The following is a 25,979-nucleotide window of genomic DNA, read 5'->3' on the forward strand; positions in this document are numbered from 1 at the left end:
CTTAGGTTTAGCCTTAGAGCCCCTCCTCTGCCAAGGGGTCTCAGGGTTTCTCCCTGGAGCAAGGCTCCCCTCGCTCGCTACCTCCGTACCCTCGGGTAGAATTCAGGTAAACAAAGCTAAGATAAAGTCTACCACTAGCTTCATCCAACGTATAACGTCTTCGTATTATTTCATCCCCGTCATCACCATTAGGCGGTGAGAGCTCGAATCTCTGTTGAACAAACAAACTTCTTCTCATGGAGACGCGACCCCACGTCCTCCCTCTCTTGTTTTCCTTTGTTTTTTTCGAGAATTTTTGTGCTCGTTAATTTTAGTTCGTTTGTACAGTCAGGATAGCCCCACCAGACTATTTTCAATTTATATCAGCTCACAGAATTAATTCCTCTCTCGTGCATTGTCTATATACCTATGTTTACAGCCTTTAATGTCAAGCGTGCTTGCTTGCTTTAAAAGGTATACTATGACATTGTGCATCCGAGAAATTCGAGAAATTCCCTGTTACAATTGAAATATCTCACTTTCTCCCGCCTGCTAATTTGCTATACCATCGTAGCTTGAGCAGCCAGAAAAAACTCCATCTATTATTTTTTATTTTAACTTTTTTTCTTCTTCTAAAAAAAAAGTCAAGATAAAATCAATATCAAAATAAATAGGAGAGACAATGAAAACAAAAATAACAGACACCTTTCGAAGCCATTAGAAAAACCACATGGCATGGCGTACACAGTACTATCTTCTACCACAAACAAAACAAACCCCGGTATGCGATATCACATCATCCAACACATGTTAGCATATAATAAGCTTAATATACGGATATATCAACGGTCTAGACCGCAGACGGACCGTCTGTTTTTCTCGGCTCCCTTTCTCTTCCCTTCCCTTCCCTGCCCTCTCCGTGTCTCTCGACAATTTGAAACAGCGATGAGCCTGCAGCAATTACACCCAACTCTCTCATGCTTTTCGATATCTTTATTGTCCGTGCGGATGCATTGAGCATTTAACTTTATGCACGATTTGATGCGAGTAGACTGCATTGTATCGCGCGTCTCGTCTTGCATACCTACCCGTAAGATCATATAATGTATAGTTATACACTTCTCTTCCACACATATAAGATTGATAAAAGCTTGCGACTTGGACAAGGTGAACGTCTTCGATTACCTACATAGTAGCATATGTACAAATCATATTGCCGTACGAAGGCACAAGAATGCGAAATGCCGAATTGCGAAGAAGCGGAAAAGGGTTAAAAGGCGTGGGGCCGCCCGGGCCGCTTGAGTCGCTTGCGGCGCTTGGACCGCTAGGGGAAGTATAATAATACTGCCATAGGCATGAGAAACGCATTAGAGGTATGAAGGGGAGATGCTTGGAGATGCTTGAGATGCATGTCTCATGTTTATGCACATCACAGTGCGGTGTTCTTTTGTGCAATCACGGGGGTGATAGTAATGGAGATGGCAAAGTTATGGAAGAGAGAAGAAATATGGAAAGGAAGAGGATTTAAGAAGTATAGAGATAATGAGTTCGAAAATGGTGGCCTTGTATAGCATGTGCCTACATAGGGGTAGCTACATTGGCTAGAAAATAGTACACAGTGCTACACAGTACAGTAGTTTGCTACTTTAATTTCCTTCTACGACATGCACGACGGGCAAGTGGAAATTAGGTGAGAAGATGTCGCTATCGAATGTTCAGAAATAAACAACTCATTAACGACGCTAGAGGTATTAACGAATGCATATGCCTTGACAGAAATATGAAAAGAAAAAAGAAAAGACCTCATCTTAAACACAATCGCTGTGGATACTGGTCGATCTAACCTACGCCTTGACCCCGGAAAGCAGATGTAAAAGGCTGCAAATAAAAGCCGAGCATCGTTTTTTAACAATGCACAAATCAGCCCACAATTGTACCTTCATGAGTGTCGTTATCTTCAAATGCCTGAATCGCATCTTCCTCTCGCTCGCGTTCCTCCTCCAGACCATGCTTGTCCTTTTCCTCTTCAACATCCCAAGCTTCATCAGTTTCAAGGCCGTCAACATCGCGCTCGCCTACACCGCCACTTCCGAAGCTGGCTTCACCTTCCGTATCATATGCCTCAGAGTCATCGAGGAAGACACGGCTCTGACGACCAATCTCTTCTAAAACGCCATAACTTGAGCGCCGGTGGTTATAGTCATAGCCTATGTCGTCATCATCACCATCATCGTCGCCCGAGAATTCGTTTGTGGTAGGATGTGATTCAAATGACTGGTGAGATGAGGAAGCATTCAAATTCTGCAGCCAGTCGCTGAACCGTTTGCTAAAGGCAGCACTGGGTTGAGCTTCGTTTGGAGGTGATTTGCTCATCGGAGTCATCAGCCGGGGTGCGACAGGATTATCGCGCTGACGCACTTCACGAACGAGGGATCGAAGGTCTTCTTCCGAAATTATACTCTGTATCGTTTTCTCTTCCATCTGTGGACGGGTAGCACGTCGGGCACTTTCGACTATTCTTTCATTTTTCATGCGGTTGCCGATAAACACAAGTTTCGGAAATGTTGACTGCTGGCCAACATGAAGCATGCGTGCAAGACGCTGAGGAGAAGGGTCCGAAAGGATATAATAGAAATCCGAAGGGATCGTCTTTGGCCAGATAGTGATAGTACCGCTAAATCGCTGTAGCCAGATCTCCGACCAGTCTTGCCCCAGTGGCCGGGGAAGTAGCTCGAGATGTCGAAGTACTTTCAACCATTTTGTCAGGTCAAGCTTGAGATATTGTTCGGTGGCGGAGCCTAGGAAGCCACCTCGCCAACCTCGTCCCCGGCGATGTGTGACTGGCCTGCCTACGCTTCCGCGGGAGCCAAAGAAAAAGAGGTTGACATGGGGATTTACTTGTGAAACAATGCTGAAATTGACGTTAAAATGGAGATTCAGTGCCTTGAGAGGAATGTCTGTCCTCAAGCTTCCATCTTTCCATTTGTGGCCAAATGAATAGGGTGAGATTGTGCCATCCTTGTTTTTCTTCATCAGAACTACGGGATTCAGTATTCCCGGCACAGCTGCTGATGCAAGAACAGCAGACCAGATGACACAATCAGGGGACGTTAGATAATTGGCAAGAATGGTAGGCGAATGGGGATCCGATGGAACGCAGCTAACGTTCAAGATGCGACCTGTACGTTCATATGCTTCGCGGAAAGTCATGCTGCCACGGCAAAACCAGCTGCAACGCCTGGCCCAGTCAATTGAGTCGAACCGTGCTCCTGTGCGATACCATCTTCGAACCCACGTCAGAAAATCGTCATGGCAGGCAGTGATGCGGCCCGCTAGCGCCGGGACAAGGGTGGCTTTGAGTTCCTCATTCGTTCGCGTTGCGACGAGAGCAGCGACGAGAGCACCACCCGATGTCCCTGTAATTACTTGTGGCAGAAGGTCTGCATCCAAAAGAGCCTTTATCACGCCGAAATGATAGTATGCAAAACATGCACCCCCCGAAAGACATAATGCAGAACGACCGAAGTTGGTGTGGACATGCTTAAAGAGACTGCGCTTTTCTTCCTTGGATAGCTGATCAGTGTGGAGCAAGAACTTCAGAGAAGCATTTACTAGAGATTGATGTTAGCCTAGATCACGAGGAACGCCTAATTTCTCAACTTACCTTCGTCTGTGTAGGTCTGAACGAGGTCTTTAGTACCATGGTACGTTTCGCTGTACAACCTTGGATTTTCCACACCAACAAAATTACTCTTTACACAAGCCTCTATCAGACCGCGTAATTCGTCAACTGCCCTAACGGTGCCCTCGTTTTCGACCTCTGGGCTCTCTTCGGCTTCCGCGAGCTGCCTCAACTTTCGTAATTGATTGACCGCTTTCTTCACGGTTTTGTGATCATAGTAAGCGTATTCATCCTGCTTTTTCCAAGCTTCATTTCCGAGGTATTTATCAAGCTCCTTTGCAGCCTCAACCCACTCGCCATAGGACTTTGTTGATTGGAGGTTCCTCCTCAGACGTTGTCGGGTTCCACGCCATGTAACGAATTGCTCGTAAAAGTAAATATAAAGCCGCGTAAATATGTATATTATTCCGAGAATGATAATCCATGCCAGGACAGAAACTAGCATAGGCCACTTGAGCAATGTATAGACGAATCCTTCTCGGGTTTCATCTTTCCCCCGTTTCGGTGGACGTCGTCTACGAGGGCCGCCGCTTTTTCGACGCCCACGTACCTTTTGATGAACGGGACGCCAGTCATTTAAAGCCGTTATGAATGCCGGTGCCTGTTGAGACAATGAAACGTCTTCATTGGAATTCTCTGGGGCCGCTAAGGCTTTCGCAAATTCGGAGAATTCAGCTTCATGAACGAAATTGGTATCGTAATCGGGGATATTGTATGCATCAAAAGCCTCTGGCGTGTATGGGGATGGCCCATCAGTGGATTTTTTCTTGTCCGCCATGAGAGCGCGAAAATGAAGAGAGACAAGATTAAGGTTGATTGAGCGGTGACGCTGAGCTCATTCAACCCAACACCTTTCGGCCCCAGAATGATGAAGGAGCGGGAATTGCCGCGCCGGTCACGTCAGTCAGCCATCGCTAAGCTGTCATTTCGCGCACAGCCAGTCTGGGGTATGAGGATACCGAGGGTACCTTCCCAGAAAAAGTATAGCATGAGGGATGCCCCAGCGGAATGGCACGACAGGGGTCCGACGCATCGCTTACCACTCTGTCTTCTGGGTGGTCAATGGCATGAAATATGAAGGCGGGTTAGGATGCATAAGAACCGATGCATATAATCGTTGACTACTTTTCTACTATCTAGTGTATATTCCTTGACAATAAACTTTTGTACTGCACAATTCGTTGAATCATCTCGTTCTGAATGGAAACATGCATGACTGAAGAGTTTTGTAACGCGTAGTCATGCAGTCATTGTTCCTTCACAGTCCTTGGATCGTGTATAATTGGATTCTTTGCTGGTTCCGGAAGCATCACTGATTGGTCTGAGAAACACCGGTAGACTATGACATGGTTTCTTATCTTTCTTAAGAAATTTTTATATTTCATATCCTATAATTTACATAACGCTGAGTACAACAAATAGCAGTCTAAGGTGCGATAATGGGACTGGTATTTTATTGTTTCATAGAAGGGAAAAAATTGCGTGGACAGATAAGCATTGATGGATTGGATTGAAAATAACTATACAACCAAACGTCCTGGTTCAGCTTCAAGCAGAGCCTTAACTCGCTTGAGGAAAACCTCAGCACGCTTCTCATCCCCTTTTGGTGTAGTCACAAAGAAGACATTGGTAGTAGGAGGCTCGTCAGCAATGATGGAGGCTTTGCTGACCTTGGTTGGCTTGCGGGAAGGCTTTCCGCTGAGAATATCAAAGATGTCAGCTTTGGGAGTTGCCTTGGGACGCAGCGAGACCGTTGACGGCAGTGCAATGATCTGCGGAGTAAAAGATCCACGAGATGCATAGGATTTGCCAATCTTGTCAAGCCCAAGAACCTGATTGAAAAGTTCATCCGCAGAAGGCTTAACCGTCTTGGAACGTGGCAGAGCTTCATTTGCCACCTCACTGGCACGAGCAATAAAGGTTGAAAGGGGGAGGAAGACTCCTAGGGTCTCCTGCACCCGTCTCTGCACCTCTACGACGGCCGTCAAAGAAATTGAGATGGTAACCTCTGAGTCAGGCTCTGGAGCGGGCGCCGCCACGACTTCCTCAGCCTTGGCTGGTGTAGGTTCTTCGCGTGCTTTCGGCGGGGCAGCTTTAATGTTGCTCAGGTCAAGGTGACTGAGTTTGGAAATTCGAGCAGAAAGATCCGATGCGTAGTTAGGCTGAATACGACCGAGATAGGCCAAAACGTCTCCCTTCAAGAGTCTACCATTCGGACCAGTTGCAGGGATCTTCTCGGCCTCGGACTTCGACAGGCCATTCTGGTGCAATAAGAACTCCACAGAGGGGTAAAAGGGATATTTCTTGTTGGCTGGCTTCCCAGACGTTTTAGGCGGTCCGCCCGCTGAAGCTTCTGAGCTGGGCTTAGAGGTTGGCGGAGCCTCTGCCTGTGATCCTGAAGACTTTGACGGGTCAATTCCTGCCGCAGTCTCCTCCTGTGGGGTCGGGGTAGATGGAGCCGCGTCATCTGCCGGCAGAGAAAGCTGGCTCAAATCATCGCCAGGTTCCGCCAGGACAGCTATCCGTTCGCCGACCTGGATGCCTTTTGTGCCATCCCCTTGCTAGGTCCTGGTTAGAGTCTTATTCAAATTCAATAAGAGGCTACTGAGCGTACCATGATCTTAGCCAAGATACCGTCATCAGCAGCTTCAACGTCCATTGTCGCCTTGTCTGTCTCAATCTCCAATATGACGTCTCCAGCGGCGAATGATTCACCTGAATCAAGAAAATATCAGCAATTGAGGTGCCAATTGATTAAGCCAAGCGTAGCGTGGATAGAAGAACTCGCTCATACCTTCCTTGACCTTCCAGGAACTGATGTTTCCCTCGGTCATCGTTGGAGACATAGCGGGCATTGCAAAATTCTGTGCTGCGAAAGCGGCGGCCGAAGTTCGATAGGCTATTGGAATGAATTTTAATTAGCCGTGAGGAATAACAATTCCATTGATAAGTGGAAGCGTACTTCTGGAGGCCATTGGCTGTCGCAGCTGACCGCCTACCAACCTCGCAGATAGCCTGCAAGCCGCCGAAAGAGATGCCATGGTCATCCGAGGCTGGCCAGGTGCCAGAAGCGTTTGCGCTGGATGAAGTCGAGTCTTGAGGAGACAACTGCGCGGTCAGAGCTCTCACTTGCTGGATGTTGGGACGGTGGTTGGCGATGTCTCGGCATCGGAAAATCTTTAGCGCGATATTAAACCCCGATGCCCAATGGGTTCTTCCCCGGCCCGTTGTTGTTGGCACTTGAAGCGATAAAGTCATGGCATCAAATGTCAAGGTAATTAAGGGACGTTAAACAGACCTATATAATTTGTGTTAACAATGATTGTGATAGATGGCAAGTCTCCTACAGCTCCGCGCAACGTTGCGATCGCTACAACACTCAGCACATTATCCATCAATGCGAGTCGCTCTTGTGAGGCATCTGCCCAGCAACGCCCCGACTGCTAGATTTTTCTGTCGCAGTCAATTCCTTGAGCATGCGGCAAAGAGACCGGAAAAGGTTGCCGCAAGTGCGCAAATGAGCGGATCCGTCAAAGGAGCTCCCAGACCGGGAAAATACGTCTCATTTTCTGAAGCTCTAGCATCCCGGGGATCATCAATTCTACTTTACGAAGCACCGTCACATCGATTATATATGACTGGGTGCTACGCGTTTGGCAGTTTCTGTTTCACATATGCTGGCTACAATTTCTATGCGCAGTATCTTCATCCGCCAGCTGATCTTGCGACATGGATACCAATAGCGTTTGGTGGCGTATGCTTTGCAATGGCTTGCTTTGGGACATACTTGGTACTTGGCGCTCAGCGGTACGAACAACCTGTGTCATCTCCTCACAAATCCCCAGCTAATACTCTCGTCAGATTGATTCGAAGGATCACTGCTGTACCATCGGCATCTCGTCGGGCACTTACTCTCTTAATCGACGTTCGACCAATGCTTCCTTTTCGATTTAAGAAGCCGAAGCCTATAACAATCTCTCCTACTGACGTATCCATCTCCTCGCCCCTAATTCTGCACACGCAAAGCTCAGTTGCCTCTGGTAACATCCGAGACATAAATGAAGCAAAAAGGCTCGGGGATGGGTCGCCGAAGGGGTTTTTGAAGCACCTTAACTTTTCTACTTGGCGTGTACTAACTAATCTGAGACGAGTATGGACAAGAGAAGGATTTATCAAAGTTCAGGTGAAAGGGAAAACTGGCGTGTACAGGCTGGATACCGAGGGTCGAGCCTCAGATGCACTAGACCGTTTGGTCAAGGTCCGCGAAGTATGAATGACCAGTCGTGCAAGCGACTAAGATTTTCTGTAAAATCTAGCGTAATATCGAGATTGCATTTTCTGGAGTCGGATGGTCATGATAAACTCTTTTTGGTTTACGAATGCGTTTTGACGTCTCTTTTCTCCATGTTCTGTAGAGCTGAGCAGAGACGATCAATGATATTTTGCGACCTCATATGTCAAACCAATGCATCCACACTAGCATCTAAGCGTCATTTACTCCTTGCTGTTTCCTTGGCTCAGGTTATGAGGCCACAGCCTTCTATTGGACTGGATTTCTTCGCACATGAGAATCATATTATCTCGATGGAAAAGTTGAACGATATATCCAGACTCTGGAGAGAGAAGGAGACCAGATTGGTGGCGGCGATGTTTTTAAGAGAGAAGCACTTTTCGTACGCGGGAAGAATAATTCTACCGTCGAAATCTTATAGCTCTCAAGGCTCGAACAGCACTTATGCAGCTTGATTCTTTTGTCTTTGCAAGCATACCTCCTGCGCTCCACTACCCTTCCAGGCACTCAGAATGAGGTCGACAATATGGTTGACATTCTTTCCGTTCTTAACCTCGGCGAAGATAGTTGGGCCACCCTCACTGGAAATGATCAGAAAGTCATTACTTTATAACTGGGACGTGCAATCACATACCGCATTTTTCGAGCATCGCGGTCCATGACGTCGAGGTCCGCGCCCACAATGTGGGCCAGGTCCGTCTTATTGACAACCAGCAGGTCACTCTGCGTGATTCCTGGGCCACCTTTCCGCGGGATCTTATCGCCACCACTGACGTCGATTACGTAGATGATAAAGTCTGCAAGTTCACGGCTATAGTTGGCTGCCAGATTGTCTCCGCCACTTTCGATAAGTAGAATATCCGTGGCGAACTTGCTGTGGAGATCCTCCAAGGCGGCCAAGTTGGCACTGATGTCTTCTCGGACTGCGGCGTGCGGGCATCCACCCGTCTCAATAGCACGAATGCGTGGCGGCTCCAGAGCAGCATGTCGCGTCAAAAATTCAGCATCTTCCCTATATGAGACTTTCTGGTTAATTGGAGGTTTGATAAAACCGAGAAACTAGCCTAGCGGTGGAGCATGATTTGTGGAGTACTCCGTACCTGGTGAAGATATCATTTGTCACTGCTGCGATGGAATACTTCTCGCGAAGAGCCAAGCATAGAGCAAGCATGAGCGCAGTCTTGCCAGAACCAACAGGCCTTTTTAACATGGATATATTAGCAAGTATATAAAGAGCCACAATTTATCACGTCCACGAACCCTCCAATTCCAACGGTAAATGCACGCTCATTCCAGTCGCGCCCTTCAATTATGGGCATCTCACGGCCCAAAAACGAGCCAGGGCCATCGAGAATCTCATGCGAGTGGCCATGCTCAGCAATGGGGTCATGAGAATGGCTAACGCCACCATCATGAGAGTGGGTGTGAGAAGCCATCTTCAATGAATTATCAAAAGAGTAAGAAATAGGTAGAATGAGTCAAAGAAGAGTAAGAAACTACTTGTGAGGTTTTCAAAGCAAGATTTAATTAACTGTATGTCGATAAATTTACCTGTAGGTCAACAGTGCGGGGCGGCGGGGTTCCCCGAAAGTATGGCTGCAGTTCACTTACGATAAGCTGCTGCTCTGGTGCCAATCAATAAGATTGCAGGGCTCCCCAGTTCGTGCGAGGGTTCAGTGCGACAACAATTAAGTAGCGAGATAGCCGGCCTGCTGGCCAAGCTGATAACTTCCAGTTAGTGAGTCACTACTGGAGCTTGCTACGAGGCCTCCTAACACGGTACCTAAGGCTACGTAACTGTGCGTATTGCTCCCTTTTGCACGGCCCACCGGAGGTGGCTCCATGCCAGTCAAGGGCGTTGATTCGAGAAAAATGAGTTTCAGCGAAACGATAGAATTCCCTCTTCCCTTGACCCGTCACGGTATCTTATTGATTTTATGACAAGCAGTTACTAAGGTATCCAGAATGAGGGTACTCGTACATCTGATAGCTACCCGGTACATGAAAAATTGCTGGCGTTACTGAAAAAGGTAAAGTATGTTCGTTTGCCGGCTACACTAAAAACGGAGTTCTGTCATTGCGCTGAGAATCACCTGCATATGAATCCGAGCAAGCAAATTGAACAGGTTGCAAATTCTTTCTTCTCTTAAACAACACCGTTCGATCGACGTCACAAACTAAAGAGAGAGTCAAATTTAGAAAGGCTTCGAAGACATCGTTGTCAAATTTTGGAACAATTTTCCCTATATAGAGCAAGCACAATGGCTGCATCTGCAATTACTGAATCCGATCTCAAAGGAAGCCTTCCGCTTGTTGCTCGAGGCAAAGTACGAGATCTTTATGCCGTCGATGACCAAACCTTACTGTTTGTTGCGTCGGACCGCATCTCAGCATATGATGTGATTATGCAGAATGTATCAAACCCTCCAAGCTCTTGTTTCACCTACGGAATACTGACTCAGTCCATGAAAGGGTATCCCTAACAAAGGCGCTCTTCTCAACCTCCTCTCAGCGCATTGGTTTGCTGTCTTGACAGATGCAATCCCTGACCTTCGCACACACCTTGTGTCTCTTGCTATTCCGAGCTCAGTTCCAAAGCATATCCACCCGCAGCTTCAAAATCGGAGCATGCAGGTTCGGAGACTCCAGATCTTTCCCATTGAAGCCATCGTCAGAGGTTACATTACCGGCAGCGCATGGAAGGAGTATCAGAAGAGTGGAACTGTGCATGGTATCAAGGTGCCGGAGGGACTGAGAGAAAGTGAAGAATTCCCTGGTGGAGCGATTTATACCCCTAGCACAAAGGCTGAGGCTGGGAAGAATGATGAGAACATTCATCCGGATGCTGGTAGGTTTTTAAAAGCTGCTACAACGAGAATTCTTGTTAACCTCTGACCAGCTGCTGCTATTGTTGGCGAGAAATACGCAAAGAGAATTGAGGAGCTCGCTTTGAAGCTTTACAAGACGGTATGGACTTCCCACATTGAACTTTGGGAGAATGCGTCTCTAATCTGAGTATTCAGGCCAAATCATATGCAAAGGAAAGAGGCATTATAATTGCCGACACGAAATTTGAGTTTGGGCTTGATCCTGCCACGGATGAGATTGTGCTTGTGGACGAAGTTCTGACGCCAGACTCGTCTCGATTCTGGCCTGCTGCTTCTTACGCGATTGGCCAGGGCCAAGATAGTTTCGACAAACAGTTTCTCAGAGACTGGTTAACGAACTCAGGTCTCAAGGGCAAGGAAGGGGTTTCCATGCCTGAGGAGATTGCCAAACAGACGGCAGAGAAGTACCAGGAAGCGTTTGAACGGCTGGTCGGTCACAAGTGGGCCGATGCCCTGACCGGAAAATCAGCGACAGCATAAGCAACGACTCGATCTATTCAGGTCCGGAGGGCCAATGCAATTCTCGCTTGCCGGACTATGTGTCTAAGCCAAGTGGCTTGCGAACCTGCCCTGTGGCTTAGAAACTTTCTTTTTACACGACTCAAGTCAATAACGATGACCGGTATATACAAAAAATAAACCATAATGACAATCAATCATCATATCACCTTGTGAGCAACTAGCTTAAGTGGAATCTGAATACATTGTGTCTAAAGCCTGGCTGAATATAACGCTATCTCTGAAGCAGATGTTCAAAAGCCACAAACGGAGGAACCAGCCCCATTTCCATCCCATCCTAACAGTCTGTTGGCGATGTCACTAACATAGCTCGCTGTTGCGCCGTTGCGATTACTCAGATTAGTGAAGTCGATACTGCCTGAATTATATCCTCGCACAGCATTATAAGGACTGCCATCAGTATTTCCGGCGTAACTCGTCTCCGAGTCACTATTGAGCCACTGGACCAAGCCGGGTCCTTGGGCGGTGCCTTGGGTACCATCACGAATCATCTGCGTGATAGAACCAAGTGAATCTGAAGGATCGAAGGAAACGCTTCCGGCAAAGGCCTGCATTAATCCGCAATTTTCAACGCCGTTGTTTGTGCACGGAACGTTGACATTTCCAGTGGACTATGATTCGTTAACACAACTAGCTTCACTGGGAAGCAAAAAGAATTTTGTAATCTTACCTCTTGCATAATCACGGCAAGGATAAGCCTTGGATCGACCATAGACTCGCTAGAGACCGTTTGAATAGCGTCCCAGATGTTTCCTTGAATTGGCCCACTTTCTAATTGCGACAGGGAGACTCTCTGGTTGAGGTCAAACATTTGGGTATAATCCATCCATTGCGGATAGTCAGGAAAATTGGACGCGGGGCCGGAGAAACATTGGTATGTTGAAGGGTCGGCGTATCCTGATACGCCAGTATTCGCATCGGAGGTGTACCATGCCAGGCCAGCTGACGCAGCCACGGTGCTCCCGGCACCATTACGTTTCTCGAGGTTCTCGACATTCTCCGAGTTCTCGGGGCTCGGGACCGGAAACGCAGCTGCCAGAGCTACTAGACAAAGGAACGGAAGAGTCTGTTCGAAGTCGGGAAAGGTATTGGTCACCCATCCTATGGTAGAAGAATAGCTCAACATAGAATGCACGTACACTTTGCACAAACATTTCGATTTCAAGTTTCAAAAAATGAGCGGAGAAGCAGATTTGATGCAATAATGGATATATAGCAATGAGGGACAGAAGAAAGAACGAATGGCGCAGCCAAGGTGAGAACGAATGAAGGATCTGGCGTAGAAAAAGAACGTAGTGTTTGCTAAAGACCGGCTTGAAAAAACTTGAAGTCAAAGAAACAGCCCGCATTTTATATTTCTGCTTTGAAGCCCCTTGAAGAAATTTGCGGATCAGTGCGCAAGAGCCCTTGGCGGGGCAGCTAGACCTCGACAGACACGGCGTCGGAGACATTGTAGATGGGAGTAGGGATCCTAGCAATGAGGAGCACCTATCTCCTGGCCTGATATAATATTGCCATCGTGATTTGCTCAAGAATGCAAGTGGCACCATAGCTAAGTCAGTTAAGTGCTATCGATCTGGTTAGGCAGAGCCCGCCCTACGGGTCTCAGCTGTCGAATTGTTCCATTGAAACAAGCATCACTGGCAATGCTCCGGCCCGTGGGCTGAGGGTGTCTGACCCACAGCGGAGCATCAGTACATTTTGGGTAGCTCGAGAATAGCCCTAGCTGACTACAGAGCATTGAAGACCCCTCACTGGCAGAACGGTTTAAGATTGGCGCGGACCGGTGGTCTGTTCCATCTCAGAGATCCAGGAACAAAAACATGTTCCGCGAGAGCCAGGCGTTTCACTCTTGAAGGTTTATGATTTTGATCACGAAGGAAGCGCGTGCGGAGTCGCTGATAGGGCACGTTGAGTGCGCCACTGCTTAGCGGCGCATGGCCAGTCAGCTTGGAAGGGCAACGTCCCCTTGATCCCCGTTGGCCATGGCGATTGCCTGCCCCTGCCCCTGTATCTCAGACAAGTTTCGGTTAAGGGTTTCCAGCCGCTCATTGGAACAAACACCATGACACCATCTCGCTTCAAGCAATCCGAAAAGGAATGTTCAAGTCAAGGGGCGCTTCTTTTTTATTTAGTCATTTATGTTTTTGAGTAGACTCCTTCAAAATGCGACCCCTCTCGATATAGCTTCGATGAGGTTCAACTGTGGCAAGTTGTCCAGTATGTCGCCGGAACCATCCGGAACACGTGCCTGGACCACAAGGGTCAATCACGACGATGATTATGTGCAGAGAAGTCCAGAAGGCAATGGATGACCATGTGGTAAAATATTCAAGATGCTGTGTTCATCAAGAACGTCGGTGGCTGTGAGTTACCACATGGTGGCTTGACCAGACTGTATTTCATGCCATGTCCACGATGAATCGCACGCACGACTTGTTGACTTCCTTGTCTCAATTTCAATTACTCAATCAGTCACCTGATCTTGGATTCAAACTCAGCACGCTAAATGGGACTACTGAATGTCGCGAGACATGATTGTTTCTCTATCACAAAGTTAATTCAACATTTGCTTGACTAATTATATTACGTTGATTGATCTATCTAGTTTCTCCCTTTGGGTTACTCGACAAATTGGGGCTCAAGACAATATTGGATAATGTCCATGGTCTTGGCGAATTATTATTAGAGACTTCACGACCTCCAGTGATGAAATCGTCGGTTCTGGGCCGCCTTTTCCTCCATTATTCTCAATTCATAGTTCTGCTGATCCAAGGCCTCTCTAGTCATGGGGTAAGAGCCGTTACTTGGCTGGCCTGGCTGGCCTTCCACGTGTTGTGGGTAGACTGGATATCGGTGACCATGGACAGGTTGCGATCTACCGGCATTAGGAAAGTCTAAGGGCGGTGAGCGGTGTCTAATCTCTCTGCCGTATGGGCTCTGCGTTGACCGAAATTCCCTCTCTTGATGATTCCTCTTTTCGTTCTCTTCAACTTCCTTGGATAGTGCACGCTGTCCAGGGTCAGTTAATCGCTCCAGGAGAAATTCCATCTCGTCAGGTCTCAGTCCCTCATAAGGCGAGGCGGGTTTCACGGTAGACTCCAAAGACATGGATCGGGTCATAGCTCCACCAAAATCTTGCGGGGTGGACAATCTTTGTTGTGCATGGATCAGATGGGGAGGTGGGAATGAGACAGCGTCAGGTCGCAAACCTCTTTGGGTTGGAGTGGTTTCATAGCTGCTACCCAGGGTCGCCTGATTTGGAAATCGAGGAGACCATTTGTTGATCATGTCGGAGCGTGTTGGTTCCGGGCGTACGCTTCTATCATCCTCTGGATCATGGACTTGAAGTTTTGCGAGATCGAAATCATTGCAGGCATCGCCACACAATGTATGGGACTTGGCTTCATGACATGGCTGATGCTGCTCCACAAATGCATTGGCTGCCTGCTGGCTTCCAGGAGGCCCCGGGGTAGTAATTTTACTTGTCTGCGAGGACGGCAGACCGGTCGAGTCCCAAATTGATCGAATTTCCGACCAGGAATTTCGATTCGACGAATTCTTGCGTGAAGCCCAATTGCTGACACCCCAGGGATCCGCTGGGATTCTATTGCCTGAATCAAACCACAGGTGTGGCGAAGTTGCAGAGAAAAAGGCATTCTTGGTTTCTTCGTTTTTGGATTTCTCGGCCGTTAGACCATATCCTAAGGAAGAGCTTCTCAAGTCCGGAGAAGTATCAGTATTATCATTTGGAAGCGGCCGCGAGTACAGTTTGTCGGCCGGAGGACAGTTCGGCTGTGTCATATCTTGACCAAAGGTGCGGCTGATTGTACCAGTATTGGAGGTGCTTCCAGCCTCAGGGCCCCCCTGGTTAGCTTGAGGCCCGAACCATGAATTATATGTCCATGGGTTAGACTTTAAGCTGGTGTTCGTCAACCTTTGTTGATCCTGGCGAAGAAATTGGCCGCCTGAAATTGGTGGACCCCTTTCGTGGCCGTCAGCATACGGGTATCCGCCCGCAAGCTTGTTGATAGAGTGCTCTTGAAAAGGAGTATCTGGCGCTCGAAGGTTGAGAGGAGACGGTGTCTTCTGAGAGTGTTCCAAATGGTTTCTCTGAAATTGGTTCTGTCGCCGGGTGCCAATGGGAGCGTGTTGCGTTGGGGGATCATAGTCAGAGCAGCTCTCAGCGAGCAATGGTGTTTCCAATACTCTCCCTGTCATGCTGGGGGTCTGATACCGGGCTTTGGTGGCGTGAAGGACATTTCCCCCATCATTTTCCTCAACTTCTTCCACAATACGGCGCCCTGGGTAGGTTGGGGCATTTACATCAATTACAGGAGAAAAGGAAGACAGCCGACCAACAAGAAGTCCACCAGATTGAACCTCAACTTGAGATCCAAACGGGTTTGAAGGAGAAGGGCCGACAGGCAGAAAACCAAAATGGCGGTTTGCATTTCCTCCTTCTGTGGCAGGGACAACAAGCTGTCCCTGCTCCTGTTGAGCCCTTCGAGGAATGGAAAAGCGAGAAAATGATGTTTGCGAATAGACGCTAATTGAACGAGGTGGAATTTGTTTTTCGTCGCGTGCTTCTCCTTCTTGTGTGGGAGGCATGTTGACTCACGCTCAAAAGACAAAAATAAGACGCGCACCAAAAGTTAACCAATATCACACGCTCTCTAAAAGCAAGGTTGGGTGTGTGGACCAAAAAGATTCAAGAAGAGAACAAAGTGCGGGTGTTCACAGGTTGGATGGGCCTCGACCAGCTATTTATTCCCTTTTTCTGGGGGTGAGGCCACACCCCGGAAGAAGGCCATGATAGCGGCAGAGTGGCCGCTTTGGTTGTGGTATGCTCAAAGTGAAGGATACTGTGGCTTTTCCTGCCATACTTGCCCTAGGTGAGCATGTCGAGGTAGTCATGCTCCCCCAAGCTGGGCTGGTGTTTTGCCGGCCGCCACGTATTTTGAAAGACCTCTACACAAAAGCGGCACATGTTAAGGGTATAGTACCGCCAAACCTGCCCTTCCCCAGCCAAAATATTATCTTTCATTAATTCAGCTAACCTAGTGCAGAAATTTGTTTAGCTGAGAATGTTCTGTGTCAGAACGGCCAGTGAGTCTCATCGAGTCGAGATCCACTTACTACACCTTCTTCGCCAAATAAAAAGGAGATGTGGCGTCCTCGGACGCAATTTCTTAGCCAATTCGATGCTTCATCCGATCAAAGATTATTCCCAAAGCGGAATGTTTTCTCACACCAGTCATTTATGCCCTCGAGCAACATCAAAACTAATATTGCAGGAAGGAAGATATCAGGAGGATAAGTATGATGTCAGAACCTCAGAAATTCTCGAAAAATATACATCGAAATTGCCGTCTTTTGACAAAAACAAACAGGCAGAAATTGAGGGCACGCGGCTCTCTAGATGCCGCTGGCCAAAGATTATCATTCCGGAAAGGCAACACATGCCCTTCTAGTGTCAGTGAAGATAGAACTTGTCCTCTTTCAAGGTTCCGCTCCGCCAAGCCAAGCCAAATACAAGCGGGACGTTGCGGAGCGGGCCGCTGGGGCCGGGTATGTCTGGTCCGCTCGCAGCCTGTCGATGTGTCTTAGTGCTGGATGAGCGAATCATTTGCGCATTGTACGATTTGGGGAAGGAATCATTTACCCGTCCAGTTCCAAACATATTTCCTCTCGGGGGTTGGCAGTCGACCGCGTCTAGTGCCGCCCATTTCCGCTACGCTGCTAAGCCACAATAAGTGGATCGTTCCTTCCAGAAATAGGCAAGCCCTGCCAACGACCGCCCAGTACAGCGGAACAATAGGCGGATATGCAAAAATTTGACAAGAAGCTATACCCTGATAGATTTTCGTCCATCAATCTACGTGGATTTAATAGAATCACAGCTAGGTTGTAGTGTGTCGAAATCTCACATGCCCTTCACGTTGTATTATTTTGTTTGAAATTTTTATCTTTTTTTGTTTATTGATATTTTTTTCTCTGATTTCCCCCTTCTCGCCATTGCCTCCCTTCCTTTACCACTGGACAAGTTAATTAATTTATCTCCGACCACTGAAGGAGAGACTAAAAGCAGATTCGAGCTACTCGCACCTGCGGCAATGGACAGGAGGTGCTCCCCATCTCCCGCAACCGGAATATTCTTTTTGGTGCTTTGCATCGAAATTTATGATAAGGCTTTTCTAACCGTCGAGTTACCATTGGTAAGTTTAGAAATGATCCAACCCGTCCTTCCACGTCAACATATTCCCATTATAGACACAAAACCAGCAAGGTTACAACCCGACAACATAGAGTGGCGCCGGCAACGAGACGGTTTAGTTTTTTTTTTTTTTTTTTTTTTTTTTTTTTTTCCCCACTAGAGCATGCAGCCAGTCAATCATAATATAATCATTGGACACATTTCATAATCTATATTTGGGGTTTTACGAGTCCACGTGACGACTGGGACAGACACTTTCCCTTTCCCCCCCCAAAAGCGGCAGCTCATGTTGCTGGACGACGACTATACACTATTCTATTCACATACCTTCTATACAGCCAACCACTGGTCTTGCTACGGAATTGTTTGGAGTCCCTGGACGTCAGGCTCTCAGCTCCAATATAAAAGACGGGAGAATTTGAACCCGACACAGCGCTCTCCTGGATCCAAAAGCTTGATCAAAACTGACCGAGGAGGCCTGTAAATGATGAATCCGGCCCATTACCACACCATTTCTTTGCAACAGAAATCTGTCAATCTGGCCTGATGTTCGATGCACTACGTTACTTACGTCCTGTATAGCAAACTGGGCCAGGGAAATTTTCTTTCCCTCTAGAAGAGGGCAAGTTCCCGTTTCCGCAACAGCTAATTAACCAGACCACTATCCAAGCGTCAAATTGTTACAGTAGTGCGGGTCGTGTCTTGATCCGGCAAGTTTGTCAGTGGCGGACGTAAATGCACCCAAAAAGAAGAAAAAATGACCGAGGTAGACTAATAATAGTCACATATCACATCCAAGAACACATCTCAAGTTACGTTGATAATTTGATCGAGAACAAGACTACTACAATGGGTTGAGTTTGGACTGTTTTTTCCCGCCGAAAAAGGCTAAGGGAAAAAAAGGGGGAGACGCAGAAGGCCGAGGACTCATTTTGCATTAACTTGAATGGCGAATTTAGAAATCGTAAAAGCTATACATGACAATCATAGAAAAAGCTAAGAGCTGATTTGGAAAGAAGACCGCAAGAAAAATGAGAAATTTATGATGAATGCCATAGCTAGGAGAACTATTGCAGAAAAAAAAAAAGCGATGGAACATGAAACGACGCCTTGTAAATGCACATGTGGTGCCGTGCCAACGTAACGCTTCTATAGGTATTTCCGCAACTGTGTGACGAGTACTAGAGTTAGCAAGCACGAATCTTCAAGCAAAAACCGAAAGTGGTTAAGGTTATGAATGGGAACGTTCCCAATGCTTCACGGGAAAAGGGAAGGAAAAGAAAAGGAAAATTTCAAATTTGAAAGAAAGAGAGGAGACAAGGCCATCAGAAATGAAACCCTCCCCCCTCTCTCCGCAAAGCAGACCCCCTTCCCTCCCTCGGCGGAAGCAAGCCCGCTCCAGCCCGACCAAAATATAAAAAGAGAAGAATAAGAATAGTAACAGTACTCACATCCAAAGTAAGCGTCTTGCTAGAATTGATAGCCTGATCACGATACACGCCGATCAAGGCCTCACTGCCCTGGAACAGTCCGGTTTTGAGACTGATCACAATGAACTGCATGCCGGGTCCGGCATGTTCGCGGATATACGTTGCTATTTTTGCGACATTTGCATTGTCTAGGGCGGCGTCGACCTCGTCGAGGACGAAAAAGGGCGAGGGCTGGTAACTGTGCACAGCGAAGAGGAGAGCGAGGGCGGCCATGGTCTTTTCGCCTCCAGAGAGGTGCTCCATATCACGGAAGCGCTTTAGCGGCGGCATAGCGTGGTATTTGATGCCATCAAGGTACGGTTCATCAGAGTCTTCAATGTCCAAATAACTGTTGGGGGAGGATCCCGAAAATAGGTCAGCAAGCGGCAATAAACAGGGCACAAGAAAAAATGAACAAGCATCCAACTCTTTAGGCAGACAAGGAAAGCAAGTAGGATGAGAAAGAGGGAGAGAGGGGGTGAGAGAAAGAGAGAGCCAAAAACAAAAGGGGATAGAAAATGGTAAACATACGCTTGACCACCTAATGGGAAATTGGCACTCTTGGTTAGATCCTTATACACCTGATCAATCTGTTCGGAGATGTGGGAAAAGGCTCTATTGAACAGTTCGTAGCGCTGCTCCCTGACGGCCTGGAAGTCGTCTTTCGCCCTTTTGGCCGCTTTTCGGGCGTCCTCGAATTCCTTGTCGGCAGTTTTCAGCCGAGATTCGACTCCTTCTAGCCGCTCAATAGCACGCATGTTCGGTGCCATCTTGTCAAGTTCGCTACTAATGCTAGCGATCTTATCTTGAAGCTCATCGTCTACTTTTTCGTCGGAGTTCTAGGAAAGATTGTTAGGAAATGAAGTCATGTATCGATTTAGGCAAAAGTGCTGGCAAGGGTAGCTTACATCTTTGAGGTCATCATCAAGATCGTCGAAATCAACTTCGATGCCGTAGTCTTGTACCTCCGGAGCCGCGACATTGCTGCTCTCCGGGTCATGATCGAGATCCATGGCGTCGGGATCGGTTCGTAACAGTTCGTCCACTGGCAGAGCATCCAAGTTGGCAGATTGCTCACTTAGTGGAACATTGATACCATCAAGTTTGCATCTCCGTAGAGTGGCATATCTCCCAGCAGCGTTGCGCTGGATTACGGCTTCCATTTCAGCGACTGTTTTGAGGACCCCTTCGACCTCGCGGGTGCGCTTTTGTACTTCACGTCTTTTTTCACCGACTTGTTCCGCTGCCTCGCCGTATTTCTGCTTTTGCTCTTCGAGTTGCTCATGCAGGAGCTCAAGCTCGGACGTGAGAACGTCCAATTCGCTCTGGATCTGTTCCTTTTGAGCTTCGAGATCAGCAAGGAGCTTTCCATCCCGCTTTTCTTGATTCCTCATGGTTTGAATTCGATCCTGCGTGGTCTGTAAACGTTGAGTCTCAAAGCTGAGCTGGTTCACTAGCTTGCTCTGTTGCATGGTGAATTCCAACTTTTTCTGCGCGCTTTCTTGTTGGAGAGAGCCTTGCTGAGCTTCATAAGCACGAATATTGTCATATCCTAATTGTCTGCAGAAATCGGCAAACACCTGGTCCTCGACCCTACTGATTGCGTCTCGGATCCCCTGAATGCTTTCCTTGAGATCTCGCAGGGCAGCAGATTGCTCATCGTACTTTGGCCGGATCTCATTGATTTGACGTCTTGCAAATTCGATTTCCTTGGTCTCGCTTGCCAGGTTTCTTTCAAGGCTCTTAAGCTCCTCTCTGGCATAGCTAAGTCGCTGTTCTAGGCCAGTGAGCTCCCCTTGAATAGTCTCTTCCTCTGTTCCTCGTCGGTGACCTTTGGGCAAAGCAGCAAATTCTGCCAATAAATTGTCCCGCAGCTTCTTCAGGTTTTCTACCTCTGCATCTTCCCATCGTCTTGCGTTTTGTTGGCCAGGCCCTCTACCACCTGTCATGAGACCTCCCTTGTGAATGACGGTACCATCAAGTGTGACGGCTTTCGCTTCAACCCTCTGTTCGTAGCAAATATATTTTGCCGTCTCTAGGTCGTCACAGACGACGGCATTTCCGCAGGCATAAGACATAGCACGCTCCACTGACGAATCGTATTCAATCGTATCGATTGCCATACGCATGCCGCGATGCATGCCTTTAAGATTCGAGTTGATTGCCTTGACTTGTATTGTTTCCAAGGGAATGAAGGTGGCTTGACCAGCGCGTTGGTCGCGGAAATATTGGATGCATTCTTTGGCCGTCTTTTCGGTGTCTACCACGACAGCGTCGAAATGCCTTCCCAGGACGGTACTCACTGCGTCGCCATATTTCTTGAGTTTCGGCTTACACAGCTCACTGACCCTTCCGCGGACACCGGGGAAGATTCTCTTGAGCGTCGCCACTGCTTCTTTCATTCGAAGCTCCTTTTCGCTCTGACGGCGTCCATCATCGGCTTCAATGAGCTTTCGAAGAACTTCTTGTATCTTTTCGTCAAGCTCAGTCTGCTTCTGGGCTGTACGAAGACGTTCTGATGTCAGGTTGTTGAATGCTTTCTTCTTCTCTTCGGATTCTTTGGACGCATGCTTAATCGTAGTATTGAGCTCATCTCTGCGGTTGCGGAGGTCTTTCATCTCTTCTTCGAGCTTCTTGCCCTGCCATTCAGCAGACTCAAAGCTTCCCTTGAGGCTCGCCACCGTTTCCTCGTCTGTCTTTTGTTGACGAACGAGATTGTCTAATTGAGTCTGATCCCTGGCCGTCCGCTTGTTGACGTCCTCTCTGAGCTTGTTGTATGCTTGCAAGTCCGCCTCGCTCAATTCTCGGCCTTCTTGCCTTGCCAATTTTTGCCACTCTTTCTCCCACTTGGCCTGAGCTTTGTCAACAACCCCGAGGTTCTTTTTAAGCTGATCTACTGTATTTGACTGGGCTTCCCTTTCTTTTTCAATCTCGGCAATTCGCGAAGCATATTTCTGAATGTTCCTCTGCGAGATTGTAATCTTCTCCTCGACAGGAACAAGAGCGTTCTCCTTCTCCTCGATATCCTTTTCCTTTTTCTTGATACTCCGCTCAACTTTCCCGACGTCTCTGCCGACACGTGCCTGTTCTCTTTTTGCGTCATCAAGATTCTTTTCGTATCGTTCCATACCGCGACGAAACCCTTTCAGCTCCTCTTGATGCTTTTCAATTTCGGCAGTAGACTCTTCAATAACGCGCTGAAAGTGATAAAGCTTCCAAAGTGCGTGAGTAACAATTGCCTGGTCACGCTCTTCAGCCTTTTTGGCATAATTTTCGGCTTCTCTCTTCTGTTCCTGATACTGTTTGATCTCGGCGTTAATGCCTCTACGCCGGTTTAGGGAGTAATTTTGGTTCTCTATGGCCTGTTCTTGGACTTCCTTGAGCCTCTCATATTCGGCTTTGTGTTCCAAGCTTCCGGATATCTGCTCGATAAGTCTTGTCAGATCCCGTGGCGATTGTGATGCGATAGCCTCAACATCTCCTTGGAATACTAGAAAATTGCGAGCTTTGATCAAAATATTCTCAGCCTCGAGGGCTTCGTTGTATTGCTGCGCAGAAACAACACGGTTGTTGATGCGGTATTCGCTAACGCCCTGGCTCGTAATGGTACGCTTCCAATGCTGCTCCTCACCAGCATCGTCTTCATAGACCGCCATCACCCAGGCATTTTTAGGGTCGTTTCTTTCAGATTGGCTCAACTGGCTGCCATCCACCCCATTTTCGGTCCCGACTCCGTTGGTCTCAATTTCGCCATTCTGTCCCGGAACGGTCGCCGATCCGTCATCATTAATTTTGGCAGTGCGAAGGACGCGTCCACGGTAGACAAGGTCGCGAAGATGAGAAGATCGTAAATGTGATGATTTGATACCGAGCACGAAAGAGATAGCATCCATCCTTGACGAATTAGCGACATGAAGCTGAAAAGGGCATGTACAACGCACGAATTCGATTTTCCTGATCCATTGGGCCCGATAATAGATGTGAAATACGAGTCGCCAAGAAGCAGCGTATGGTGGCCCTTGTAGGATTTGAAGTCTTCACAGTTTACCATTAGCTACATGGAGAACATTGAGGTCAGGTTTGCTTTAAGACTGAAGCTTACTGAAGAGTTCCAGGCGAATTAGCTTCCCCATACTGCCGACAGTTTTGCGCGCGTAGAAACGCGCCGGTAGACGGAAGATGATGCTCCCTTTATCTCTATATTTTTGCTTGACTGCTCAGACACGGTTATTTCGTCGAGCTGCGCGTAGACACCGAGGACGTGTCTGAATGATTACGGTAGGCGTTTAGTGCCCCCTTTGCCTCTCATTCCATATTCGGAATGGCGGCATCTTCCCCGACGCGATACCATGTCAGGCAGGCGCACGTCCCTGTTGGAGCTGCTTAGGACAGCACGACCGTCCCGGTCACCTCCTGTCGACACATCACGTCACATGCTGGCTGCCGTTGATATTATTTGCGTATCTTTAACCCGCGCCTTTTTTTTTTTGAGTGCACCTGTTCCCCCACGACCAACAACACGTCTAACGTTATCTGCATCTCAACAAGCACTTTGAACAGCGCATGGACGCAACCCCAAGGAGCACTCACGCCTTGCACAGATGAGCGCTATGCGCTATTGAGACTCGCTTTGCTATATTTAACAGCCGTGGGATGTTCACTTCTCCTCTTTCATAACCCCAGCTTCTCTTTTCCCTAAAAGGGTAGATCTTGTACGGAAATATCTCGCCATGTCGGATCCTATCGCTATACACGGATCCAAATCCAATTCGGAGCCAGCTCTCAATGAAGCGACTGAAATCACTTCCAGTGTTGGTACCACAGACACGGTGATCTCTGGCCATGACGATGATCTACTCGCTCCAAGCGACAAGGCTTCTGGCATCTCCTCACCCCCAAGTCCGCGCCTCTCAAGAAATGGATCATTCTCAGACAAGAGTTCATCGCACGAGGACTGGGATCCTTTCCCGCCCATCGAGCGGCTGACATTGTTCGACATACTTGATAACCTTGCCTTGCCCCAACGGTTGGAGCGACTACAAAATACAATTCAAGCTCAGACGGAGCGTGTGAGAAGACATCGTGAGAAGCTAAAGTCGACAAGTATGAATGCGCGGGATCTTGTGGTTGACGAGTGGCGTCGAAGGGTCCCAGCGCCTGAAGAACAACTCGAAAAATACCGGAAACGGATGCGTGACTCTGTAGACAAACTGGGCCGCCGTTGGAATGACACCAAAGCTGTAACGACACGCGAGAAGATTTCCTTTATTGGCGGTGTCCTGAATATATTCATCAGCGGATATCTCATTGGAGCTCGCCCGGAGTCCTTTTATCTGTGGTATACTTGGCAGCTCCTTTATTATATGCCAATACGCTACTATTCTTACCATAAAAAGGGCTGGCACTACTTTTTGGCCGACTTATGTTATTTTACAAATCTGCTTGCATTTCTCTCTTTTTGGGTTGCGCCTAGGTCGAAACGATTATTCATCAGCACATTCTGTCTGGCTTATGGTAACAATGCGGTCGCTATTGCCATGTGGAGAAACTCTCTTGTCTTCCACTCCTTAGACAAAGTGACTAGGTAAGGAGCTCTCCTTGTCTCGAGATGTTCTACACGTCTGTTCTAACGTCGGAGTAGTTTGTTCATCCATATCATGCCTCCGGTTGCGCTCCACTGCATTGTGCATCTAATGCCCCCAGAATTTCAAAAGCAGCGCTTCCCGGCTGTTTACGCAATAAAGACTAGTCCACCCGGAAGCAAGGAACATTACTCGCTCCTGGCAATGATGATCTGGGCTACTGTGCCATATATAATATGGCAACTGTCCTATCACTTCCTTATCACTGTTCGTCGCCGCGAAAAGATTGCTGCTGGACGTCCGACCAGCTTCACCTGGCTTCGAAAATCATATGCCAAAACATGGATTGGAAAGACGGTGCTATCGCTTCCGCATGTACTGCAGGAGCCTGCATTCATGCTTATCCAGTACGGATACGCTCTCTGCACCATCATACCCTGCCCCCTATGGTTTTGGTACCGTTGGCCGAGCGCGATATTTCTGCTCGTCGTTTTCACGTGGAGTGTGTATAATGGAGCCACGTATTACATTGACGTGTTCGGAAAGCGCTTTCAGAACGAGCTGGAGCAGTTAAGGAAGGATGTTGCGAAATGGCAAACCAGCCCAGCAATGACGGCCAGCTCTCAGCCTCGACAGAAATCGGAAGCGAGTGACCACAATGCCGGGGACCTACAATCAGCAAACGTTGAAGGAACTGCAGAGGAGAATGGGTCCATCTCAAAGAAGGATGGGACGCGAAGAACAAGCATCGATAACATACCATTGCTCGACTCAAAGAATGAGGGACCTACGGGTTCTGATATCGGCATACAGGATATTGTAAGGGAACGGAAATAATTTGGGAACCCTATATATTCCATTCTCGTCCCCGATCTTGTTTTCTTTGCCGGAGTATATTTTTGGTAGTGGCTCTTTATCTTGGACACCCGTCTTCGCGTATACTGTGTAATGTAATATCAATCCACGATGGTCTCTACTGCCCAGTGACCAATGATGCGGCTCGAATTAGAGTAGAACACGCCTTGATTATTTTCTGCAGATCTCACAAATGTCACAGATACAGTACTTTATTTGATGGCGGGCCCACATGTAGATCTTTGTTGGCAGGAGAGGGACTCACATTTGCAGAGACGGGCGTATTGCTTATGAGAAGACAAACCATGTCCCAGGGTCTTGAGGCATTTCGTCAGATGGGGACCAAAGAAACTGCTCACTTGACAAAATTTGTACCATTTCTCGTGACCATCATGTCCTAAACCATACAAATGATATGAAATCAAAAATACTACACTTTCTATAAGATTGTTAATAGCTAAACTTCTTTGCATTTGGATAAAAGCAATGAAAAGGTC

The 25,979-nt window shown here is 47.8% G+C and overlaps 8 protein-coding genes across 8 annotated transcripts; 3 read left to right on the forward strand and 5 right to left on the reverse strand.

Annotated features, from left to right (window-relative positions):
• Window positions 1–1,668: 1,668 nt before the first annotated feature.
• Window positions 1,669–4,473, reverse strand: L228DRAFT_280388 (patatin-domain-containing protein). The gene is made up of 2 exons (XM_018335778.1): window positions 3,644–4,473; window positions 1,669–3,590 (listed from the first exon to the last, which is right to left on the reverse strand). The coding sequence occupies exons 1-2, from the start codon at window positions 4,437–4,439 to the stop codon at window positions 1,900–1,902; spliced, it is 2,487 nt and encodes an 828-aa protein (XP_018190685.1). The 5' UTR covers window positions 4,440–4,473; the 3' UTR covers window positions 1,669–1,899.
• A 573-nt stretch (window positions 4,474–5,046) lies between these two features.
• L228DRAFT_243923 (hypothetical protein) lies at window positions 5,047–6,800 on the reverse strand. The gene is made up of 4 exons (XM_018331803.1): window positions 6,624–6,800; window positions 6,456–6,560; window positions 6,276–6,376; window positions 5,047–6,222 (listed from the first exon to the last, which is right to left on the reverse strand). Exons 1-4 carry the CDS (start codon window positions 6,700–6,702, stop codon window positions 5,182–5,184), a joined length of 1,326 nt encoding a protein of 441 aa, XP_018190686.1. The 5' UTR covers window positions 6,703–6,800; the 3' UTR covers window positions 5,047–5,181.
• A 117-nt stretch (window positions 6,801–6,917) lies between these two features.
• L228DRAFT_265606 (hypothetical protein) lies at window positions 6,918–7,934 on the forward strand (the record flags this gene model as incomplete). Its single annotated transcript, XM_018334730.1, has 2 exons — window positions 6,918–6,935; window positions 6,993–7,934. 2 exons carry the CDS (start codon window positions 6,918–6,920, stop codon window positions 7,932–7,934), a joined length of 960 nt encoding a protein of 319 aa, XP_018190687.1.
• Window positions 7,935–7,987: 53 nt separating this feature from the next.
• On the reverse strand, window positions 7,988–9,473 carry L228DRAFT_62572 (urease accessory protein ureG). Its single transcript, XM_018336781.1, has 4 exons — window positions 9,213–9,473; window positions 9,053–9,151; window positions 8,587–8,964; window positions 7,988–8,533 (listed from the first exon to the last, which is right to left on the reverse strand). Exons 1-4 carry the CDS (start codon window positions 9,386–9,388, stop codon window positions 8,395–8,397), a joined length of 792 nt encoding a protein of 263 aa, XP_018190688.1. The 5' UTR covers window positions 9,389–9,473; the 3' UTR covers window positions 7,988–8,394.
• A 591-nt stretch (window positions 9,474–10,064) lies between these two features.
• L228DRAFT_243926 (phosphoribosyl-aminoimidazole-succinocarboxamide synthase) lies at window positions 10,065–11,481 on the forward strand. The gene is made up of 4 exons (XM_018331804.1): window positions 10,065–10,366; window positions 10,425–10,800; window positions 10,852–10,919; window positions 10,976–11,481. The coding sequence occupies exons 1-4, from the start codon at window positions 10,214–10,216 to the stop codon at window positions 11,318–11,320; spliced, it is 942 nt and encodes a 313-aa protein (XP_018190689.1). The 5' UTR covers window positions 10,065–10,213; the 3' UTR covers window positions 11,321–11,481.
• A 65-nt stretch (window positions 11,482–11,546) lies between these two features.
• Window positions 11,547–12,631, reverse strand: L228DRAFT_243927 (hypothetical protein). The gene is made up of 3 exons (XM_018331805.1): window positions 12,499–12,631; window positions 12,030–12,425; window positions 11,547–11,970 (listed from the first exon to the last, which is right to left on the reverse strand). Exons 1-3 carry the CDS (start codon window positions 12,511–12,513, stop codon window positions 11,593–11,595), a joined length of 789 nt encoding a protein of 262 aa, XP_018190690.1. The 5' UTR covers window positions 12,514–12,631; the 3' UTR covers window positions 11,547–11,592.
• Window positions 12,632–14,053: 1,422 nt separating this feature from the next.
• L228DRAFT_236258 (hypothetical protein) lies at window positions 14,054–15,970 on the reverse strand (the record flags this gene model as incomplete). The annotated part of the gene is made up of 1 exon (XM_018330808.1): window positions 14,054–15,970. The coding sequence occupies one exon, from the start codon at window positions 15,968–15,970 to the stop codon at window positions 14,054–14,056; it is 1,917 nt and encodes a 638-aa protein (XP_018190691.1).
• A 7,525-nt stretch (window positions 15,971–23,495) lies between these two features.
• L228DRAFT_243930 (hypothetical protein) lies at window positions 23,496–25,919 on the forward strand. Its single transcript, XM_018331806.1, has 2 exons — window positions 23,496–24,629; window positions 24,687–25,919. Exons 1-2 carry the CDS (start codon window positions 23,776–23,778, stop codon window positions 25,462–25,464), a joined length of 1,632 nt encoding a protein of 543 aa, XP_018190692.1. The 5' UTR covers window positions 23,496–23,775; the 3' UTR covers window positions 25,465–25,919.
• The last annotated feature ends 60 nt before the right edge of the window (window positions 25,920–25,979 follow it).

This window comes from Xylona heveae, assembly GCF_001619985.1.
Source record: "Xylona heveae TC161 unplaced genomic scaffold L228scaffold_2, whole genome shotgun sequence".
Taxonomy (NCBI): domain Eukaryota; kingdom Fungi; phylum Ascomycota; class Xylonomycetes; order Xylonales; family Xylonaceae; genus Xylona; species Xylona heveae.

Coding starts and splice junctions, on each gene's coding strand:
- L228DRAFT_280388 (XM_018335778.1), bottom strand. CDS start 4,439: ATGGCGGACAAGAAAAAATCCACTGATGGGCCATCCCCATACACGCCA. Junction 3,591..3,643: donor TCAGACCTACACAGACGAAG/GTAAGTTGAGAA, acceptor ATCAATCTCTAG/TAAATGCTTCTCTGAAGTTC.
- L228DRAFT_243923 (XM_018331803.1), bottom strand. CDS start 6,702: ATGGCATCTCTTTCGGCGGCTTGCAGGCTATCTGCGAGGTTGGTAGGC. Junction 6,377..6,455: donor TTCCTGGAAGGTCAAGGAAG/GTATGAGCGAGT, acceptor TTCTTGATTCAG/GTGAATCATTCGCCGCTGGA. Junction 6,223..6,275: donor GTATCTTGGCTAAGATCATG/GTACGCTCAGTA, acceptor ACCAGGACCTAG/CAAGGGGATGGCACAAAAGG.
- L228DRAFT_62572 (XM_018336781.1), bottom strand. CDS start 9,388: ATGGCTTCTCACACCCACTCTCATGATGGTGGCGTTAGCCATTCTCAT. Junction 9,152..9,212: donor TTTACCGTTGGAATTGGAGG/GTTCGTGGACGT, acceptor CATGTTAAAAAG/GCCTGTTGGTTCTGGCAAGA. Junction 8,965..9,052: donor ACAAATGATATCTTCACCAG/GTACGGAGTACT, acceptor AGTCTCATATAG/GGAAGATGCTGAATTTTTGA.
- L228DRAFT_243926 (XM_018331804.1), top strand. CDS start 10,214: ATGGCTGCATCTGCAATTACTGAATCCGATCTCAAAGGAAGCCTTCCG. Junction 10,367..10,424: donor ATGATGTGATTATGCAGAAT/GTATCAAACCCT, acceptor AGTCCATGAAAG/GGTATCCCTAACAAAGGCGC. Junction 10,801..10,851: donor GAACATTCATCCGGATGCTG/GTAGGTTTTTAA, acceptor ACCTCTGACCAG/CTGCTGCTATTGTTGGCGAG.
- L228DRAFT_243927 (XM_018331805.1), bottom strand. Junction 11,971..12,029: donor TTGCCGTGATTATGCAAGAG/GTAAGATTACAA, acceptor AACGAATCATAG/TCCACTGGAAATGTCAACGT.
- L228DRAFT_243930 (XM_018331806.1), top strand. CDS start 23,776: ATGTCGGATCCTATCGCTATACACGGATCCAAATCCAATTCGGAGCCA. Junction 24,630..24,686: donor TCCTTAGACAAAGTGACTAG/GTAAGGAGCTCT, acceptor ACGTCGGAGTAG/TTTGTTCATCCATATCATGC.